The following is a 23,990-nucleotide window of genomic DNA, read 5'->3' as shown; positions in this document are numbered from 1 at the left end:
CAGTCCATGCGTTCTGAAGCGGCAAGACGTGTTAGGATATTTATTTTCTGTACAACGCTTTTGAGGTGATATTCACAAAAATGGCGATATTACGGACGTCATCGGAACTTAGCGGGCCTTACTAAGGCCTTTTAATATCTAGTTAGAATAGATATCTCGGTATATATTGGCGAAGTACTATTCCCTTAATAAAGACTTTAGTTTGTTACCTTCAGGGGTGGTCTTTGCTATACCGGGACATAGAGCATTAGGTATAGACAATATAACACTTATAGCATCCGTTTTAATCCTAATACATTTTTTCGCATATTGCTATCCTTCTCTAAAAACAAAGTTACGTACTAACGATTCCTCTAATATGCGCAGTAATTAATTAATTAATTAATTATGGATAACTTATATAGCGCCATTTTCGTAATAAAATACCTCAAGGGCGCTTAACATGGTGATTCTATTGTTAAGTTAATTTAATTGAAGCTTTTAAATTTGTAATTTAATTAAAATAATTTATTTTGTTGTCACGTGCTACGGATTTATTCAAATGATTTAGAGAACAAGTGGGTTTTAAGTTTTTTCCGAAACATCACTTCACTTTCACAGCCTCGCACCTCTGCTGGGAGAGCATTCCATGCCATAGGGCCTGCGACCGCAAATGCGCGTTCACCAAATTTAGTGCGCTGTTTGCGTAGAGGTATAATAACTTTTCCTCTCGCCGTAGATGTAGCTGATCTAAGCGTGAGACGCCTGTCAGGTAGTTCATCTGGAATGCATAGTTCCCTTAGATATTCCGGAGCCGAGTTGTGCAGTGACTTATACATAAGCCAACAGAGTTTGTATTCGACCCTCTGTGGAAAACACACACAGAGGGCTGCCACATGTTCATCACTCCGCAACTCCGTACCCTTGAGGGAAGTTACAAATACCCTTACTTGATTTATGATATGTCGACAAAATTGTTAACAATTTGTCGATTCTCTAAAGTTAAGACATGTGCAAAGGAGTCTCTTCATTACCTAACATTACCTACACAACAGCCTCATTGCTTCAGTTTAAAAATGTAAAAGAACGCTTAGATCAGCATGTTATCGATATAATATATAAATATAATTTAATTTCTTCAGGACAAGTTTCAATTCTATTTAAGAAATATAGAGGATGTCGTGGGGGAAGAAAAATAAAAAATAAAAATAAAACACACACAGTTGATAACACAAATAACACTTTTAATTATCAGATCTCTAAGTCACAAGTCACATATTTAAATAAAGATAAAAATCAACCAAAAACAATTAAACACGTAAAAATAAATAGAAACGCAAACACACCTTGTCTTCTTTCACTTGGTACATGGAATGTACGTTCAATCAGAAATAAAATTGATGATATCCCCAACATAATTAGCAGTAGGTTTCAATACTCTTGCATTCTAACGCGATGCCTTTCTGACATCACTTCAGTCACCCGCGCTTACACCATGTCCTGAGAGACCCCTTAATTTTGGCCTTTATAAGGCGAATTCCGGTAATCCGAGTAATCCGGGTCGTCTTCTGCCATTTTCTTACCTATCTTCTTAGCTCTCTCTGGTAAAGACACCTACTCTGAGCTTCAATGGCTTAATCGGTCTACTTTCCTTGTTTGGAACTTTCTAGTGCTGAGGAACGCCTTGGCTCTTGCCTCGTAATATCATGTTATACTGATCGGTCTCTGCCACCTAGTCGCTTACTTTATTTGGTTCAACCCGGTACTTTGGCCAGACGTATAATCTGATTACTTGAATCCCTGATCCCTGGTACCTACTCAGTGGAGTACGAATGATGGCTGAAGGGCCCTTTCGCCAACTTCTGAATACGGTGCGAGACATCAGTAACTAGGAAAAGATGGTTCGGCTGTTCAAAGTACCACATTTTTTAGTCACCTGGAACCATAAATCAACCCCGTATCGTGAAACAATAACTCCACCGCCTCTCAATCTGTAAAATCAGTTTGTCAACCCGTGTAACCAACGATGTTGTATTTCTTTGATTTCCTAGTGCTTGCACTGTAGGTAATATATGAACTGAATCAATGAATATATTAAAAATATAACCAGACGTTTATACGCTTTAATAAAAATAAACTGCCCAAAAATCATTATAATATACAATATTTCTGTGTCGAATATGTTGCTTCTCGCACGGCCTACACTCTAATGCGGTCGTGTGGCGGAGGGAGGTAGTCCTTATACGTGGCGAAAGGGAGACAGATAGAGCGGGCGAACAGCGCACTATCCCTTTCGCGGCGTGATTGGCCGACTAACTCACATGCGCCATTGGCCAGTCGGTGTAGGCCGTGCATATTTTCTGTGTATAAATAGGCCGTGAGGCTCGATAATAAATCACCCGAATAGGGTTTTTTAATTATATATTTTTCCCCATAAAAGTGTCAAGTGTTAAAGTAATTTCAGATTTAACTTTATTTTTGAAATGGTGGTAATGCGCATAGCGCAGGTACACCAAAATAAATTCATTGGCCCATCAGGCTGGGAAACATACAAGTTAGTAAAGTGCTTCGAAAAAAAAACAATCTCACTTTAAACACTGGTGTTTAAATCATCTCTCCGCTTTACCCTCCGCCGATATCGACTACTCCACAGACCTTCGCCTGCTCTTTGGATTCGACTACTGGACTTCTCACTCTATGGATCCCGACAGCGGCGCTTTCTTCTGGATTTAAAAGTCCTTTTAAGGATTATAAGTCAAATCGGCTTTAATTGTAGTTTGGGGTGAGTGTGCGCTCAGTTCTTCGGTTTCCGTTACCTTACACCCAGCGGAAGGGACAGCTTAGTGAACTTGGTGGACCTGCTAAACTCACCGTTAGCGAATCAGCTACAGACGCCAAATAAATTATTTATTGTGTATACAGATAATTGGTAGAATATCATAATGAAATTTCTTAAAGTATTCAAAATGAAACACTTTTAGTGAATTTAATTCTACTTTTATTTGAATTATCTAACTCTAATGATAATAATAATGTAATAGACAAATTAAAAATGAGAAATCCTGAAAATTTTAGTTTAAATAATATGGAGGTAGTTTATTCATGTAGTTAGCCGATGAATTTGCATTCGGACACGTCCGGGATGCGGACGCGGACGTTTACATTACACGGACTCTGTGGAAGGGGTAATCCTCTTTAAATAGCCAAGTGGAGAAAAATGCATCTGTAAAATGGAAATACTTTATTTCCACTCTGCAAGCGTTCCAGGAAAAAACAAGAATTTTATGAATAAATTAGGCAATGAAGAAAGCAATTAAATCAATTAATAACGTTGTAAATTCTTATTACCTAATTGTAAGTATCTTTCATTAATGAGACGACTTTAGAGTATATACATAAACATATGTATATACTCTAAGGAGACAACAAACTTTTTAGTAATAAAATATTTATTTATTAATATACCCGGCACACAGTGCCTTTTACCTTACAAAAATACAAATTTAAAAGAATATAAATACTTCAATATAATGTGAAAAACATAAAAATCAAATTAAAAAGTATTATGTTGCATAAATACTGTAACAGAGCAGTTTCGTAAAAAGAACATATTTAGATAAAAAAAAATATTTCAACAATGTGTGCAGATAAAATTTTAAAAAGAAAAATATTTTTACATGTTTTTCTTCAAGAGGTACAAAATAAAAGTATATTAAATACAATAAAATTCTTTTGTCTCAAAAAAAATTATAAATGGACGTTTAAAAAAAAATGTGATAATAATAACAATTGAAGTAATTAAAAAAATAAGTTTACACATAAACATAGTACACAATAGTACCCACATAAAAGTAAACATAGAAAGCACTATAATCTAAAAAATGTAAATTACCGTTTACCATCTTTGAAATGATTAAATAGAGTTGATTTGTATAAACTAAACTTTATGTTAAAAATATTAGCAATGTCGGAATAGTTATTGCCAAGTACATGTAGTCGATTCAGAATAGCATTATATGAGTATGCTGTTCGCGAATTGTTGCAACTAAACGGAGGTACTTGACGAGTCCCTCGTCCAGGTACCTTGAAGTTAATGAGTGCTAATAGATTTGGGCATTTCCATGTAAAGTTAACAATCTTAAATAAATTCAGTAAATCTATAATTTTTCTTCTCCCAGTTAGTTTCAACTAATTCAAAGTATTTAATAGAAAGTCATAGTTAATAAATTCATATCTGATTTCAAGTTAAAAGTTAACGTATCTTAAAAATATATTTTAAACTCTTTCAAGAGTATATTAGTGAGAACTATAATACGGAGTCCATATAGTTGAGTTGTATTTTTTTTATTTGTTAATTTATTTATAAACCTTTACGGATTATTACATTCATTTTACATAGAATAATATATACATTTTTCAATCATACTCTGTTGTTCAAAATAATATTTTTTACGTCTTTTGAAAAGTTTGTCTGAGTCTTTTGTTTAGTTTTGTCTGGTAGTTTATTGTATAATTTCAGTCCCTGGTTCATTAGTCTTGATTGTCATTGTCTTGTTTTAGAAAGTTGTATATGGTATTTGTCTGATATTCTCGTATTATGTCCATGTTGACTGTTTAGTTCTTCGTCTACTACAATTACATTAGTGGCTAATTTATGAATAAATTTTAATGATTCTAGTTGAAAGAGCTCAGTTATATTTAATCGCTTAGTTTGTTTAAAAAGTTCTCTAGTTGCAGTTAAATAGGGAAGGTCATATACTAACTTTAATATTTTATTTTGTTGTCTTTGTAGTCTGTTTATGTCATTTTGATATCCTGCTCCCCATAGTAGTTGCGTATAACATATTTTAGTTTTTACATAGGCTTCGTACATTAAAATTTTTTCCGTTTTTGGAACAAAATTTTTGATTTTTAAAAAAAGACTCGATAATGTCGCCACTTTGCTAATTAAATGTTGATATGAATTGTCCATGTTAATTGTTTGTCTATTATTATTCCTAAGTATTTAGCATGTTCAATTTCAGTAAGTCGTTCATTATTTATGTAAGCATCTACTTTATGACATTTTTTTCTAGATTTAAAAAAATTCTAACTGGCTCCTAACCAAATCTGTGTACATCAATTTCAATGTAGCGATATTTTTACTGAAAGAACAGGCTTAATCCCTTAGTCCTAATCACTGCCTTTACTTTTAAAAATGGATGGCGGTATAACCTTGTTAGTATTTTTCCGTTTTCGACAGATGGAATTCACAAAGAAAAACAAAAGTTGTAAATAAGGAATTTTAAAAATAGCCAGAGGACGGCTAGAAATCAATATTTCCAAGATATATATATATATATTTAGGATTCTGGCTAAATGATAAATGGGATCATTCACGAGAGATCAAAGTCAGTATAGAGATGACGCGAGACGGGTTTTTTAGGATGCGTAACCCACTTTGCAGTAGAGATATTAGTTTAGACCTCAAAATGCGCATTGTACGTCTTCTCAGTACTTTTTTATGGCGTCAAAACGTGGACGCTCACCCAAGCCGCTTCAAAAGAGATCGAAGCTTTTAAAATGTGGTGCTACAAGAGGATATTAAAAATCTCCTGGGTAGACAGAGTCAAAAACGATGACGTTTTCCGACAGATAAAAAAAAAAGAGGTACTGAAGACCATAAAAGAAAGAAAACTTGAGCACTTTGGGCATGTGATGAGAGGCGAAAAATATAACATTTTACAAGTCATTCTACAGGGAAAGATTGAAAGAAAACGCAGTGCAGGGAGAAAGCGCATCTCTTGACTAAAAAACTTGCGTAACTGGTTCCATTACAGCTGCCCTTGTTCAGGGCAGCTGCTAACAAAGTAAAAATTGTTGCGATGTTTTCTAACCTCTATCGGGGAGAGGAAAGATGAGAAAAAAACGAGTTGTTGGATTAAAAGATTATGACACATTAAAATACACTTCATAACAATGTTGGTTGTTAAGTGATATATGTGCCCAGGTGGAGGAAGAACTCAGTTTTGTGTGTGAAATAGAACCGGAATCCTGGACAAGTCTTTTCGACTAGATGGCTACCCTCAGATAAAAATCCTGAAAACGAAAATATCATGCATCTTGTTTGATTATGTCCAAATGCTTGCAGACTTGCTGGATTTTCTCTTTAGGGAGTTGTTCATATTTAAATTTATTTCAACAGAGAGGGAAAACATTTTTGAGAAGTGAATATGGAAGTATAGGCATTTACGGGGCTTATGACCTGTCATTGGCTGGTTTAAGTGGCCACTTTACACACTGTGTAACATTCACCATTCTGCCCATGTTTGAACATCCACATTTCCTCAACTCTTCCATCTGTTGACTTTTGTGAAGTTGAATTACTACCTGGTAAAAGAAGAAGCATAAAAATTGGAAAATTGTTTTCAGGCGTTGCCTAGTAGGTGATTTGGTTCAGCCGGATAAATCTTACCCACGTGATAAAGGTTTCAGCTCTTTTACTTCACAAAAGTCAACAGATGGAAGAGTTGAGGAAATGTGGATGTTTAAACATGGGCAGAATGGTGAATGTTACACAGCGTGTAAAGTGGCCACCTTAACCAGCCAATGACAGGTCATAAGCCCTGTAAATGCCTAGACTTCCATATTCACTTCTCAAAAATGTTTTCCCTCTCTGTTGAAATAAATTTAAATCATGCATCTTTATGATTAGTTCGATTTCCCACGCAGCTGTGTCGAAAGATAGAAGAATATTTTCCATAAGACCTCTAAACACATGCATTCTAAATAGCTAAACACACGACGCGTTCTTCTAGTCCGAGTTGAATAGTTCGGTTATCTAGTATCAGGGTACAGAGAACGGCTGGCGTGGTTCCACCTCAAACTTAATGAAGGTATATTTATGCAAGAATCCGCTGCAGAACGTGTTCTCCCGAGATAGCCTGAGGCGAAAATTGTTAATTAAAATTGTGTTTACAGAAGAGATGAGAAACGGGCGAGGGGTAATTATATTTTACAATGTTTTCACAGAAAAAGATCTGGTAACTACGCTTACTCAGTATAAAAATATTAATTGAAATATTTCATGTCTTTCCGGAAATTCAACCGCATTGAAGTGCTGTAGAATGAATATAAAATCGCCATAATAATAATATTAAAATCGATAGTTTTGGCGTATCGAATAAATGCATTTTTTGATCTAAATTTGTTGCAACAGAGAGGGAAAACATTTTGAGAAGACAACATGAAAGTCAAGGCATTTACAGGGCTTATGACCAGTCTTTGGCTGGTTTAACTGGCCACTTTACACACGGTGTAACAATCGGTGAGTCGGTGAGTATACAGATACAGTGTGACAGTGTGTTGAAAAATCTCCCGTCAAAATAAACGTGTTCCTTAGTTAAAGTTATACGGAGTGATAAAAAACGGTGAAATATATAGTGGAAGGATCACTCTGCGTCTCATACATTGTAGGGAACTGTTTTAATACACTAATTCGCCTGATTTTTAAATGAAAAAGTTATAGTGACTGTCTTTTGACAGGTACCAAATTCGAACTTTATACAATCTCCGTTTTTACCGACATAGACATTTAGCTAAGTCTAAGACCTAAATTTAAATATAAATAAGTTTTTGTTAGTGATCAACAGATGGCAGTTTTAATATAAATCTTTTACGATAATAATATTATTATTTTTGAAATGTCTAAGACATCAACAAACAGAATGAAAAAAGGCAATGATAATGAAGAAATATTAGCACATATGGATATAAAATTTAAAGAGATAAAGGATGACATTATCAACATCTTAAGAAGAGAAATAATGGATCTAAGAAAAAGTGTAGAATTTTGCTCAAATAAAATAGATGAGTATGAAAAGGATAAACAACTCACCAATAAAAAGATTCAAAATTTAGAAAGAGAAAATACAGTGATACGAGGGAAGATGAATATGATGGAACAGGAAGAAAAAAATAGGAATTTGGAAATACAGGGTGTGCCTTTGTTGGAGGGGGAAAATTTAATGGATACAGTAAACAGCATAATGAAAAAAATTAACTACAACAAAGAAGAAAATAGTTTACTTAAGGTATATAGAGTGAAAAAGAGAGGCGAAGATGGTAGAGTGTTTGAAGCTCCTAATATAATATTACAATTAAAGGACTACGAAATGAAGGAAGACATCCTAAGGCATAAACGTGCTTACGGAGAGTTGCGCGCATCAAGTATCAAAAATTTCAAAAGCAACAATATCATATATATTAACGAACAACTGACTGCAAGCAACAAATACCTATTGTACATGGCTAAATCAACTGGACTAGGATACAAGTACGTGTGGACGAAGAGGGGTAGGATCTTTATGAAGAGAAACGAATCAGCCTCAACTATACTTATAAGAAGCACTTCCGATATTCCCACGGAGTAAAAATATACTTTATTATTTTTCATTTTATTTTCATTTCATTTTTATTTCATTTTTTATTTTTAATGTTTTTATTTTCTTTAAGATCTTAATTCATATTTTCTCTTTTACTAACTATGCAAGAAAACTTTGCAAACTATGTTTACAAAAATTTATCCTTTTCACAAGTTCAGGAACTAAATTCTGAATTATTACAAAATAATTTTAACATGTTTCATGTCAATATAAGAAGTATAAAAAAACATTTTGACGAATTAGTCATTCTTCTTAACAGTTTCAAAATAGATTTAGACTTAATTATACTTACAGAAACCCAGCTTAAGGAATGTATTCCTTTTTATATACCTCATTATAAAATGCATTGTATCCCGAGTAAATATACAGCACACGATGGAATATATATTTTTTTTCACGAGAACTTAGAAGAAGTACAAATAAATCAAAATGAGATTACCCATGCTAATACCATACATTTATCATTTAAAAAACACGGTGACAAATACTCAGTTCTGGCAATTTACAGATCACCATCACTCGATGCCAAACTATTCATAAAAAGTCTGCAATCATTTATGGAGAATAATAATAATTATATATTTTCTTTTATTATAGGGGACATTAACTTGGATATATTGAGTGAAACATATAAGAATACAGAGATAAACAATTACCTAGACTTGCTGTACAATAACGGCTACAATTCTTACATAAATTCACCCACACGAATACATAACAACAGTAAAACATGTCTCGATCATATATTCATGAAATCTAGAAAAACTGTGATAATGTTTGCGGCAACTTTCAAAATTGACATAACAGACCATTTTCCCACTATATATGGACACAAGAATACTATAAATAAACTCATTTGTAAAACGAATCAAGAAAGAAAAAAAATAAATTATATTAAATTAAATAACTGTTTGTGCCAAGAAACGTGGGATCAAGTTTTTCATAATACTAACCCAGACGAAAGTCTTGAAAATTTTTATATGATTCTTAATAATTACATTGTAAACTCAGAAGATAAAATGGAGGAAATTAGGAAAACAAAATTCAAAAAAATAAAACCTTGGATAACTCCTGGGCTAATTATTTCCATAAAAAATAGAAATAAAATGTATAATAATTGGAAAAAATACCAAAACTTATGTATCGTAAATAACACTACAGTAAAGAACACGTTAAAAAATAAATATAATCTCTATAGAAACTTAGTCGGGCGAATTATAAAAAACTGTAAAGAAAAATATTATATTAAGCAATTTGAACTAGCAAATGGTAATTCTAAAAAACAATGGGAAATAATCAATGAAATAACAAATAGAAAAATTAAAGGCTGTTTATCCATAAAAAAAATAATAAATGCTAATGAAGAAATTACCGAACCTGATAAAATTGCTAACACTTTTAATGATTATTTTGTCGGCGTTGCAGATAACATAATTTACTCCAACATTAAACTACAAAAACAATTGAATAATACATTAATAGATACCACAGACGGAAATGATAACCCCGACTCAAATATTCTCTCTAGCTTTAAAAAAATCGAAGAAGAGGAAATCATAAAAATTATTAGCAATTTAAAAAAAGACCAGTCTAAAGGTCCCGATAATATTTCTGTAGAAACACTTAAAAAAATTAAAAATAATGTATCTAAGCCTTTGCAATATATTTACAACATATGTCTAGAAAATGGAATCTATCCGAAATCATTTAAATTATCTACAATAGTACCAATTCACAAAAATGGCTCAGCTTCTAAAACAGATAACTATCGTCCAATTGCTCTTACCTCAAATATATCTAAAATTTTTGAAAAATGTCTAAAAAACAGAATCATGGATTATCTAGAAGGTCATAAGAAAATCTCTCATAATCAATTTGGCTTCCGAAAAAAATTTAGCACTGATGATGCAATTTATAAATTAACTAGAGAAATATATTCCGCAATAGATAATAAATATAAATGTTTGGTAATTTTCCTTGATCTTAAAAAAGCCTTTGATACCGTTAACTTAATTAAATTATCAAATAAATTAAAAAACATTGGTATAAAAAATAAATGTCATAAGTTATTAACTAGTTACCTATTTAATAGGACACAAAATACAAAAATAGAAAGTGAAATTAGCTTGCAAAGAGAACAACAACATGGTGTTCCACAAGGGACAATTTTAGGTCCTCTATTATTTTTAATATACTTAAACGAACTATGTGATTTAAAAGTAGACGGAGAAATATTGTCCTATGCTGATGACACTGCTATTATAGTATATAATAAAACATGGGAGTTAACATTTAGTGATGCTACAAAAAGTATAACAATAGTTAATAACTGGTTGGAAAATAATTTGCTTAGTTTAAATCAAGAAAAAACCATGTATTTGCCCTTTCAAATCTCTAATAAGACTGGCCCTTCACAAAATTTGTCAATTAAAATACACGATTTAGATTGTAATATAGATATCTGTAATAAGTGTTACAAAATTAGCTCAGGTGAAAGTTATAAATATCTGGGTATCCACATAGATTATAGGCTAAAATGGGAAACACATATAGCTAAATTAACAGACAAAATCAGATATTTATCTTACGTTTTCCAAAGATTAAAAAATATTTTAACTTATGAAAAATTAAAAATGCTGTATTACGCTCTAATTCAGTCTTCTGTTACATACGGCATAATTGGATGGGGTGGAGTTTTGGACACACATAGTCGCCCTGTAGAAATCGCACAGAAGAGTATAGTTAAGATAATGTATAAAAAGCATAGACTATTTCCTAGTAACGAATTGTACATAGAGAGCGGACTCCTTAATTTAAAAAAGTTATATTTATTACAATGCTTAAAATATGTACACAAAAATAGGGAATTGTTTGGCAATAATTTAAATAGGACTAGTAGCAGATCAGAAAGTGTACTGTCGGTTCCAGGATGCAGAACTAAGTTCGCACAGAGACACTCTTTCCATGTTGGTCCAAGATCTTTTAATCTCCTACCCAAGGAAATACAAAATATAGAATCCCTTCCAAAGTTTAAAGCGGCTTTGAGGACTTGGATCAGCATGGAAAATACAAATATACACCTATTGTGAAAGAGTCGTACAACAGCATATTCTAAACTTTAATGTCTTAATTACATTGTTTATGTCATTTTCCTGTTATTTATGTATGATTTTTAATGGCATTGTCATATTTGTGTTTGTATACCAAAAAATTCACCAAAAACAATAAAAAAGGAATGGCCCACGCTCAGACGTTTAAGTCTTTGTGGGCATTTTTTCCAAATTTAAGGCTATGTTTATTTTTAGAATATGTATTTTTTCTCTTTTTCTCTTCTAATGTTTAATATGTAATTTAATATGTAATTTAATATGTTTAATATGTAAAATATGTAATTTAATATGTAATTTAATATGTTTAATATGTAAAATATGTAATTTAATACATGCATAATATGTAACAGTATGGAAAAATAAACAAAAAAAAAAAAAAAAAAAAAAAAAAAAAAAAAAAAAAAAAATCACCATTCTGTTTAAACATACATATTTCCTCAACTCATCCAATTTTAATATTTTTTTGGACGTACACATATCAACTTTATAATGAGCTGAATGTTCGAAATTGTAGTATGTACATGTAATACTACAATTAATGAATCATAATCAAATAATTTTTATACTCTTAATAAATCATAATTGTTTTTTAAATATTCATTATTTTTAATATTTTACAGTATTTGATACATTTAGGCCTAGTTGTTAGAGTTTATTATGGTACAAGCTAGTTTCTCAGAATACGTTTTTATCTGAATATATAAATAAATTGGAGCATGTATATAATACTCGGTTCGCTAGTGTAGATGGACTAGCTCTCCCTAAATTCAATAATAAAAACAGGAAAAGAACACTAGAGTACAATATACCAAAACAGTATAATATGCTCCCATTAAATATATAAAAAATCAAAAAAACTTATCTGGCCCAAGAGAAAGACATCTGCTAAGAATCTGATACCTGATGGATATCTCCGGTAGCGTCAGTAGACTGTTTTGCCTTCCGGCTTCTAGAACCAACCTGCCTCTGGTTATGTTGATTGGAAAATCACTCTGTCAGCTGAACATGATCACTTTGAAGATCGACATCTTGTTACATCAGTGTAACTTTGTTACGTTTAAAAGGCAATACTTGTTATTAGAGAGTACTAAACCTTTGTAATATTGAGCCATTGCTCAGGGGTTCCTGGTCCGATATGTTGTCCCAATGTAACACCTTAAATATTTTGTATTTGTGATGTTATTTTGGTACAGTAAAAATTAATTTGAATTTGATTTAAAGCGGTATTCTATCGTATCTGCCTACCCCCACGAGGAAAAAGCGTGGTAGTTTGTTTGTTTTACCGGTACAAGGCATTAGACTCTTACCAAAAACAGGAACGCTTGAAGCTTTCTGTGACGTCATAAGTCGAAGGAATGGAAAACATTTTCCATGTTTCATCAGTGTTAGATCTCATACGAAATTTGTGGGCAAACGTAATACAATTTCCCAAGGTAAATTTAGAAGCTGACTAGATTGCTACCAACTAACTGAGCTCTATATATGTATTTACCTTGTTACGTATCTAGAGGTGGTGTTCCATAGAGCTAATTATGCATTGTTTGCCAGGTAAGTATTTCTCTACCCGTATATTATACATTCATACTTTACTGCAAAGCCAGGCGAGGTGGATGTGATTAAAAGTTCTCGATAGCATCTCGCTAAGGGGTTTTGGTTTATTTATATTTATTTTATTAATTAAAATAACTAAATAATAAAAATCTGACTACATAGTACTGTAAATTATGTATAAATACATATATTTAATTCAATTTAATAAGGCTATTATTTAAATTATAACGATGCTAAACAAGCTTTGTTTCTTTATTGTTCTAAATATGTGTTTTTTTATGTTAATATTATTTAAGTCCCAAATTGAGGTGAATCAACTCCTAAAAATATAGTTCATTTATTAAGGACATCATAGTCTTTATATAAATACAAGGTACAAAAGAACAATTAAAAAATGTAAGACCAATTACAGATTTGACATTGATTTATTATGAATGCAGGAGGAGGGGAAAAAATGATTAAATTCTAAAAAAATACAAACGTAAAAATATTGAATAAAAAGTACATAAAGGAAGAATACATTGTATAGCTCCAACTAACTCTACTTTCCTCCCCTCTCTCTCTGCTTCCATGAACATTTATATTTCTTAGTAAAAATTCACAACCGACAATAATTAATTAGATTCAGGTAGTAGATGTACATATGAATAAGTTAAAACTAGGAGTTGAAATTAAAAGTAAAAATTAAAATTAAAAGTTCAAATTAAAAGTTAAAATTAAAAAGTTAAAATTAAAATATAAAATAAAAGTTGAAATTAAAAGTTAAGCAGGAGATAAATTTAAAATGTCTTTCACAAATCCGAGTTCAAAAGTATTATATTTTTTTTAATACTTTGTATTGTATGATTTATAAATAACATAAAATTAATATATAAAGTGACCTAGGGAAAATACGCAGGGTTTGACGATACGCCGCACAATTATAAATCACGCGAAAATTTCTAAGTTTATGCTCTGATGGCTTTGCAAAAACACCCATTTATTCACCATTGACAGTATTTTCTAAATTTTAAATGTCTTATTTCATTAAATACAGAGAGGTTGAATTTAAAAACAGTTTAATAGATTTAATAAATCAATTTACTTTTTACAAATTTTACACATTGCTGCGATGGTTATAGTCAATGAAATAATATTAAAACACCACTTGGGAAATTGTTGTAAAAATGTTATTTTCAAACTATCTTATACAGCAAACAAACTATACACAAATGAAAAGCAATAAATATTAGGGTCGGCGCACTGTCTCACAAAAACATGTCTTTTATGGGGGTAGATCTTGGTACTGGCGCGAAGTAAATCAAAGTTCTTACTCGCTACAGTAAGGGACCTATGACCGGGTAGGTATGTACTTGATTCACCAGATAAGATGAAGAGTGCTTAGCAAAGTACTCCGCATAGAGGAAGTGCTTAACCAGACCTCACAGCTCACCGGGAGACGAGAAGGCCTTGCTGTTCAGGTGTTATGTTCCTCGTCAAGAAATCTGTTACTGTTGAATCGGCTCAAGGCATTCTGACTGTAGTTGGTCCAGAGGTGGTATTCCAAACGCTCTCGCGGCCGTATTATCTCGTGTATACAGACAAAATACACGAAAAAATCTGTTTTCTCGTGCCGCTAGAGGGGTTCAGAAAAGCACTCCTGAATCCCATTATATGGGGGCTAGGGGCGCGAAATGGGTAAAGGCGGTGGGATGCGCACGGATTGATGAGTGGATCAGGGCAAAATTGTAGAAATATGTTTTTATTTATGGTGTTTTTATTTGTCAGTTAAATGCGCTTTTATTATATTTTATGTAACTGTTATTGTGATTTAATTACGTTAAATAAGGGATATTTCAAAATGATATTAAAAATCTTTATTCTGACAGAACACGGAAAAAGTATAATAACTAATAAATTTTTATTTATTACATAATTTTTTTTAAATAATAAATTTCATAATAGGTACATATTTAAAAAAAATTCTAAACATATCTACTTTTACACATCTAGTAAATGTTATCACTGGTACTCTCCAAAAAAAGAGACAAACACTGTTGTAGTTGTTTATTTATAAGAGTTTATATAATTTTAAATACGAGTACATGAGAAAAAAAACATAGGATACATAAAGAAAAAACTTAAAACAATAATACATTCATACTAATTAAAATTCAATATAGATTTTACATGTGTTCAAAAATTTTTTTTAGTTTATTTATTGACATATTATTTTTGATAGTTTTAAGTTCATTGGGAAGATTATTATAATTTTTTAAACCTTTGAAAACAAAGCTATTTTGACCATAACTTGTGTGGAATTTAGGAATTTTAATATTATGTTGGTATCTGAGTGACTTATTCATTTCAAATTCTTTCATTTTTTCTTCTTTATAAATTTGTATAATGGAATTTATTTTATAAAAAGTGTATACTGTATTAACCTTAAATATTTTATATAGACTTTCCGTATTAAATGTTGAGGGTTTCTTTAGAATTATTTTAATAATTAATCTTTGTACTATTTTAAGAGGGTTTAATAAATTGGCGTATGAACCACCCCACCCTACAATACCATATTGTAACAAAGATTAAACAATTGAGTAATAAGCTAATATTTTTGTGAAATTTCACCGATACTGACATAGGTGACACAGGGTTAATTTTATAAATTAAACCATAACTCAGAAAACTTAACAAGTCCTAGTGAGCTCTGCTGAATTCGATTTTGTTGGCTTAAAGTATTGTCAGCATTAAGCTAATTTCAAGCTTTTCACCTTTACTAAGCATACCTGCCAACAAGTTGATAAGGTATTTGCAGAACTATGACGTTTAGTATTAAAAAAAACATATTTGTTAATAGACTATTAAACTAAACCATTTTTTATTTTTATTTTTATTTTTTCTTCTGAAATTACTTCGCATGTGACGTCAGAGGTTCTCTTCAGCTTATTCTCTGTCAGTTCTGCCGGTTGGTCCGTTTACGGTAAGTATGGTAACTCAAGTGGCTTCATTTTTATCAGCGCATAAACTTTCAATCTCTCTCACTTCTTTATAATATTCTTCACAAGCCTTGCGCTCAAAAATATCTTGCTGTCAATTTCATTTACCTTTCTGATCATGCATGGTCTTTCGCTTCGCCTTTCTCAGGAGAGAACACTTTCCATTCCTCGACATAGCACATCATTTTTCAGCTATTCGTTTTTCGTCTAAGCTGCTAGACTTTGAAATGAGCTACCTCTTCATGTAAAAAATGCACCTTCTCTAGCCATCTTCAAGAAACGCCTAAAACATCATTCTAATTTATCCCCAGAATCCTGAACTCCCTGAATTTTTGTAAAATTAAATATTTTTATCCGTTTTCCTTTCCTTGGTTCCTCTTTCTCTCTCCTCTCAAACTCATTAACTGATTCCATATTCCTCATCTTTAAACATTTATAACTCTATGTATTTAAAAAAAAAAGTTAATATATGCAAGCCTTATTTTCCATTTAAAAAACAGCTGTTAGTTTTAATTAATTAGATTATTTTTATTTTATGTATGGATCTTTTGAATTATATTTATGGTTTTTTAGTAGAAAATTTCGACATACTCTTCTTTGACCAGTTTGTTTTTTGGTTAGCTGGAAGATATTGCTTTTAGCAATAGGTCCGCCAAAGTACTTATTCTTTGTACTTGAAATTTTAAATAAATAAATAAACAAATATGTTATATAGTGTGTAAAGTGGCCACTCAAACCGGCCAATAAAAGGTCGTAAGCCCTGTAAATGGCCAGACTTCAACATTCCCTTCTCAAAAATGTTTTCTTTCTTTGTTGCAACAAATTAAAGTCTGTTTTTGTTCATCTTCTATCAGTTACAGGTTTAAATACAGTGTCAGTAATGAAATATACGGGATTTAAGGTGTTGTTATGATTGGAGCTTCTACCCCAGTTGGAGATTGGTGGAAGAAACGATGTTGTGGTATGATGCATATTTATTGAATGTTGAATAAGATATGAGACTTTTTTAAGGAGCGCGAGAGTAACGACGATGAGGAGTTGAACTGACTGCACTTGGACTACATACCGGGACTGAGAGGCTGCGTTGAGTTGACTTGGTTAAGCTGACTTGGTTGAGATGATTATTTAGGTTGACTGGGCGTTACCACGCCCTGTTGTCTCAAAAATAGGCCACATTTCTCTGTTCTTCATGTCTCTATGGCATTAATGTACTGCAGGACGATGCTCTTATGTAGACGGACGTTTTATGTGCAAAACTGTTAGTTTTGCAGAATATAATGTGTTGTGAATACGATTGTGAATCGGGTCGGGCTGTGATCCCGTGGCTAGTGTTGCGGACTCACAGGCCAGAGGCCCGCGGTTCAAACCCCACTGTACCCCAACTTGATTTTCATTTTCTCATAGTGAGTTATTTACAACTCGTTGTAAATGGCCACCAAAATTGAAATATTTGTGTAAATTATAAGAACGCTAATATTTCTTAATAAAAAAAAAAACAATACTAAAAATGAATAACATAAAATGATGATTCGCTTCATCAGTCGTTGATCTATAATTTAAGTGAAATCATTGCACGCGTATTTGCCATCGATCAATGGACTATAAACCCCACAAATATATCCATATTACTCATAATACAGAAGGTAGTGTTAACTTGTTTGTAGTAAGGTACCATATTTGAATATATGAGTGTGAATGATGATAAATAGAGGTACAAGGTACATATTATATGAAAATTAATCTTAAGCGTCCATGGAAATCGCAAATGGCCGAGTAATTAAGGTGTGTTCTATAGGCACTACGTATTGTTATATCCACTATAAATTTAAGTAATCGTCTTAATTTTGCATAACAATTTAAGTTCCTATTTATAAAATTAATCGCTCATAGACAATATAAATACGTACATATGTACCTAGGGTATGTAAAGGCCGCACACATTCAAAGACCCTTTTCAGGGAGCGGTTTCCCAGTTTGGATACAGGTACACACTTATGCCCTGTGGAAAAAAATGTTTCTAAAAATAAAATGAAAACATTTCAGTTTTAGGAATTTGGTCCTAAAATAAATGTCTTACATTTCGATATATTACTAAGATTATATGTATCTAAATGAATAAATGAAAAATGTGTAATTAATAATAATTATTAAATTGTATTAGACAAGCAATCAGTACGAAGCGTGAATATTTGTATGAAAATTTAAAATAATACGTGGAACAACGTTTGACAGCTATATATATATTTTTTTAATTTTTTAAAATTTATTTATTGTTTATGAATAGGTAAAATTCCATTTAGAAATTTGGCAAGGTATTCAAAATAAAACACTTTTATTGGATTTAATTCTACTTTTATTTAAAAAAAAATATATGTGACGCGTTCCGTTTTGTTTAGGCATCATCAAACTAACTTAAATATTAACAAAGTTTCCTTATATACTAACGATAATAGCTGTTTAATGACATGGGTGCATAACTTTTGCATAATTTATTCTTTAATTTAATTTAAATTCTTTATTTCCATAATTATATAAAATCATGATTTACAACCCCTGCTTGCACTTATAGATGACTCAGACTTTTTTTTAGTTTCCCACCAGTCTGACGATGTCGGTCACGACAAAACCCGGTCACTAGTAAAAAATATAAATAAAAGTGGAATAAAACTGAATATGTACTTTCATTATTATAATATCCCAAAAAAAAATAATGGAATGAGCTCGTTTTAGGCGTGTACCCTTCAAATGATAACATTGACAGCCAGTGTCGTAATTGTGGTAATGAGTGACATAGAAAAATAAGCTAAAAGAATGTGTAAAGGTATATTTTTTATCGTAACGTAATATTTGCTAAATACACGTGTGTCTTTCGTTTACGTGAAAGACCTTAATCCATCAAATGACAAAATGCTACGTGGATTTTTGTAAACCGATTTAAGAGGGATTGAAATACGGTTTGAGAATATTAAAATAAACATAGTAAAATTGCCCTTATTTATTTTTATTTGTTAAGTCCGTAGTCTAAAGACGATACGCCCGAAGTCTCCAGTCTTTCTTGACTTAAACTTTCAAGAGCATTATAAAGAAACACATAAATTGTAATCATTAAGATCATCCATTAGATCTGTGAATAAAACGCCCGGGTAGAGCCATAAATATGTAAATTCCTTGAGGAAACACATTTGAAAGGTAGAGCGGCTTAATATTATTTAAGATCGCGAGATATGTCGCAGTAACAAGATAAATTCTGTTTATTTACTCAAATTGTCACGCTGTGAACAATATTCTTATGAAACTGTTTGAATATAATACAACACCGAGACAATGCAATTTAAATAGTAAAAAAAATACATTTAGCAAAACAACTCAAGAAAAAGAAATGACCGTTTAAATACGAATAAAAATTATTATATACAAAATCATCAGCAGATAAGCCAAGGTTTTCCTGATCGCAGGTCTATTAATAGAGCTAAGCGGGGATAACTTCAAGCTGAGAAATTAATGAACAAGTATAGTAATTATTATTACACAACAGAACATACACGACACTAACTGTACCATATGAAACCAACCACCTGGAAATATAAAAAAAGGAAATTAGTCCAGGGGTTGTTTGGTGTACAAAACAAAAGAGAAACATTGAAAAATAAAAACGTTTCGTTGAAAACGTTTCTCACCCACATGATAAAGGTTTCAGTTCTTTTTTTAAATATATATATATATTTTTATTAACGACAAATAAAAATATAATATTACAACTGAATACAATTTTTTACATTAATTAAATACTTATATTTACATTAACGTTTCCTATTAGGTAAAAAAAAATAATTCTATTATAATAAATTATAAACGATGTTTTTAATCAGTGTTACATAAAGAAGAATTATAAATGTAACTTTTCACTTCTTTCTTAAATATATTGTATTCCTGACTGTACTTTTTATTAGTAAGTATAATGAAGTTGTGCTGTAGTTGTTTTTATTTTTTTTTTTATACTTATAAGTATATGAAAATGTTTTTTTTTTGTTTGAATTCTTTACAAGTTACTTACAATTTGCCATTTAATTCAATTACTTTTATTATATCCATATAAAATTATTTTTTTCTTTTTTACTATGTAAAGTTTCACTTTTTATTTTGCATGGCAGTATGCTTCTTATTGTTTCTAAATGTATACAAAAAAGCATTGTTTATCTTTTAAATTTTTACGCACTATGTTTGTACTTAACTGTATATTTTTTGTAAATGCCCCTTGGGCGTATTGTAAAATTAAATAAATAAAATAAATAAATAAATTTAGGAATCAAGATATTACCACCTGTTCTATGTCGCGTACTTACGTTTTGTGTCCTAGAAATACTACTATTTATTTTATCTTTATGTATTTGAAGCAAACAATTCTTTTTATACGGCAATTTATAACTAAAACCTTATTTTTTTTTTAATAATTGAACAGTGAAAAAAGTAGAAGGTTTTTCAAAATAACTTTCATAATTAATTTTAGTATTTTTTCAACCGGTAAAATATTTGTTTTAAAAGCACCACCCCATCCAATTATTCCGTACTGTAATATGGATTGGCGAATGCAAAGTAAATTGATTTTAACTTTTCGATGGTTAATATATTCCTTAATATAATAAATACACACGAGTGTATAAGTTTTCTCATTTTTTTACAATATTATTTATTTGCTCCTTCCATTTTGTATTTTTATCAATTATAATACCCAAATATTTTATGCTATTTTTTTCAGTGATTTGAAGGCAATTATCATTATGAAACTGATATCCTTCATTGCATTTTGTTGTGTGGATACAGATATTTATAGGAGGTATATCTTGTTCTTTCAATGTAAAAGTGATGTAATATGTTTTTTCAGTATTCAGAGACAAAATATTGTCATCGAACCATTCATTTAATTTATTGATATCAATATTTGATTTTAAATTTACTTCGTCCCATGAAGATCCCCTTATAATGAGTACGGTATCATCAGCATATGAAATTATGTTACCATTCATATTCTGTATATTAAAAATATTATTAACATACATAATAAATAAAATAGGTCCAATTACTGTTCCTTGAGGTATCCCAAAATCTGAACAAATACTTTACTTACCTTACAAAAGTCAACAGATGGAAGAGTTGAGGAAATGTGGATGTTTAAACAAAGGACAAATATTTAAAGTTACACAGTGTATAAAGTGGCCATTTAAACCAGCCAATGACAGGACATAAATCCTGTTAATGCCTAGACTTACATATTTCCTTATCTTAAATGTACTCCATCTCTGTTGTAACCAGAGTTCATCATATCATTATCAAACTCTTGTTTCTTGTTTAAGATGAAACGCGTCACATATACTTTGTATATGAATAACTAAATGGAGAATTTAATTCAGGGTAATTTTTGTTACCAATAAGTAAAATGGAATTCTATCAACTATATAACTGCATTAAAAAAAAAACATTCCACCCCATGCCGCATGGGCAGAATGGTGAATGTTACACTGTGTGTAAAGTGGCCACTTAAACCAGCCAATGACAGGTTATAAGCCCTGTAGATGCTTAGACTTCTATATTATCTTTTCTAAAATGTTCTTCATCTATGTTGTTATGTTAACAGCTCCCCAGGGAGTTGAATCCAGTTCTTGTCTACAAAAATTTGGACAAACTCAAAATATTGTTGATAACTAAAAAGTTAATTATGACCCCATACAGAGTGCATAATGACACTCTTGTTTACGATATTTATCTATATTTTTTTATAATGTCAAAATTAACAGTAAAATAAGTCTTTTAATAAATCATTTTAATTTCTGTGGTAAATATGGTTTGTAGGTAATAATCTGTGGTCAAATATTACGAATGTTCAAATCTGCTAAATTGTTTTCTCAGTTTGTCGAATTTATTTGATTTATTATACACTTTATATGCATATACATTTTATATACATATAAGGGCGGGCATATTGCCTTAAGGCAATTTCTCCCTTCCTACCCAAACTGGTATATGGATATATTGGTAAAATTTTGTGTCCTGTTTATGAAATAAGGTCTACAAGTCTACATGAATTTGGTATGTTTTTTATGATTATTTTGGTTTACATTGCTAATTATGTTTAAAATGATAATTAGGTTAATGAGATTATTTATGTTTTTATTTTCTTATTATATTTACTATGTTAAATGACTAATTTAAAGCATGTTTCACTAATTGTAAAATGTTTCCCTCGGCACGGGACACCCAGTGAGGGAACATTATTCTGTATAAAAAAAAATACAAACATTGTAAAAGTATAAAAAAATAAATAATAATCTACATATAGTTTTTTTACAAAAACAGTTGGCTAAAAATCTACTTTATACTATAAAAAGAGTAGAAGGAATGAAAGGGAAAGAAGGAAAAACTCAAATGTTCAGATAATGACATTTCAATATTGATTTAAATGTAAATAAAGAAGGGGCGTCTCTGACATAAATGGGTTGATTTTTCCACAATTGAGCAGCTACTACTGTAAAGATAAAGGTTGAAAGAGATTTTTTAGATAAACAGACGAAGTAAAATTATTAAAAATATTGAGAAGAAGTGATGAATGTGAATGTGTATTCTATGTCTGATACTGAGCCGGTGTTGTTGCGTGCGGTATTCGGTTTTGTAACATCAACAGATGGAACAATTGAAAGAACGCGTGTTTTTCAATAAAGGCAGAATGGCGAATGTTACAATGTGTAAAAAGTGGCCACTCAAACCAGTCAATGACAGATCATAAGCCCTTTAGATGCCGAGACTTTATTACCTTCCCAAAAATGTTCTTCATCTCTGTTATAATATGTTAGGCTTATACATATCTTACCTACTTTCTGGAACAACTTATTTCAGTTTGCGACAATACAGAACAGTCTCTGTCGCGGGGTGAATCAAGGGAGAAATGGCTTAACAATAAGAAGCATGAAAATGTAGGACAAAGGATTCCCCTTTGTATTAACTACCCTTTAAAGCGGCGCCGGCGTTATAATGAGGCTTGATACATCCGTCTCTTTGTTGGCAAAAAAAAAACACAACTAAATATAATTCTTGATTCAGTATTTTCATAGGAGACACCGTTAATTCTCGCGCCAGGGTGCATATTCAAATAAGTCACAAATCGGTAAAAATGAGATTTAAACGCCACAAAAGATTTCTTTGTCTTTCGATGTGTGTAGTCAGTTAAGTACGGTTAAACTTCTTAGAGGAAACGCGGTCTGCCCGCATTTTCTCCCTGGATTAGATCAGTGATTTTTTACATACTTTAGCTTGAATTACATATATCCAATAAAGATTTGAACTGTTTTGCTTTTTTGAAAAATTGTTTTTTAAAGGAAGAGTAAAAACCCAATAAAGTGCCTAGTTTTATCGGCCACCGTCTTAAGTACTAACAAATACGTTAAATAATCTTGAAAAACGGAAAATTTACCGACACATAAAGTTTCATTTTAATACTTGTTCTAAAAAAATTAAACTAAATCGGTTTAATTTTAGGGTATGGGAAACGGGAGAAACCTCGATTTTGTCGATGTGAGTCAGGCATAATCAATTCAATGTGCAGTTATATTTTCCGCATATTATCAGGTAGGTATTTTTTTATTTGGTTTACAAACAATGAAAAATAATACATAATATAAAGAAATATTCAAATTAAAACAAAATACACTACTTATTTTTCATCAATTACATGTAAACACCAATAAAACACATATTGAAATAAAATGAACAATACAAATTATTTAAATATAAATTAAATTAGTTTAAAGATCAATTCATTAATATAAAATACACATTGAAAATTAAATAAATTAAATAAACAATGAAAATTATTAAAATAAAATTATTGTAAAAAATCCTTTATTTATATAAAACTAATAAAAGCAATTGATTAAATACTAATAAAATAATCATTG

At 30.9% G+C, this 23,990-nt stretch overlaps 1 protein-coding gene across 1 annotated transcript; it reads left to right on the top strand.

Annotated features, from left to right (window-relative positions):
* Nucleotides 1-7,661: 7,661 nt before the first annotated feature.
* LOC148280595 (uncharacterized) lies at nt 7,662-8,390 on the top strand. The gene has a single exon (XM_088228096.1). The coding sequence runs from the start codon at nt 7,662-7,664 to the stop codon at nt 8,388-8,390; it is 729 nt and encodes a 242-aa protein (XP_088084222.1).
* Nucleotides 8,391-23,990: the final 15,600 nt, after the last annotated feature.

This window comes from Micrasema longulum, unplaced genomic scaffold (genome assembly GCF_059751315.1).
Source record: "Micrasema longulum isolate JH-2025_06_02 unplaced genomic scaffold, ASM5975131v1 h1tg000561l, whole genome shotgun sequence".
Taxonomy (NCBI): domain Eukaryota; kingdom Metazoa; phylum Arthropoda; class Insecta; order Trichoptera; family Brachycentridae; genus Micrasema; species Micrasema longulum.
This window is presented reverse-complemented; position numbering and strand designations above follow the sequence as displayed.

Bases quoted from the DNA above. Each gene is read 5' to 3' on its own strand.
- LOC148280595 (XM_088228096.1), top strand. From the start codon at position 7,662: ATGTCTAAGACATCAACAAACAGAATGAAAAAAGGCAATGATAATGAA.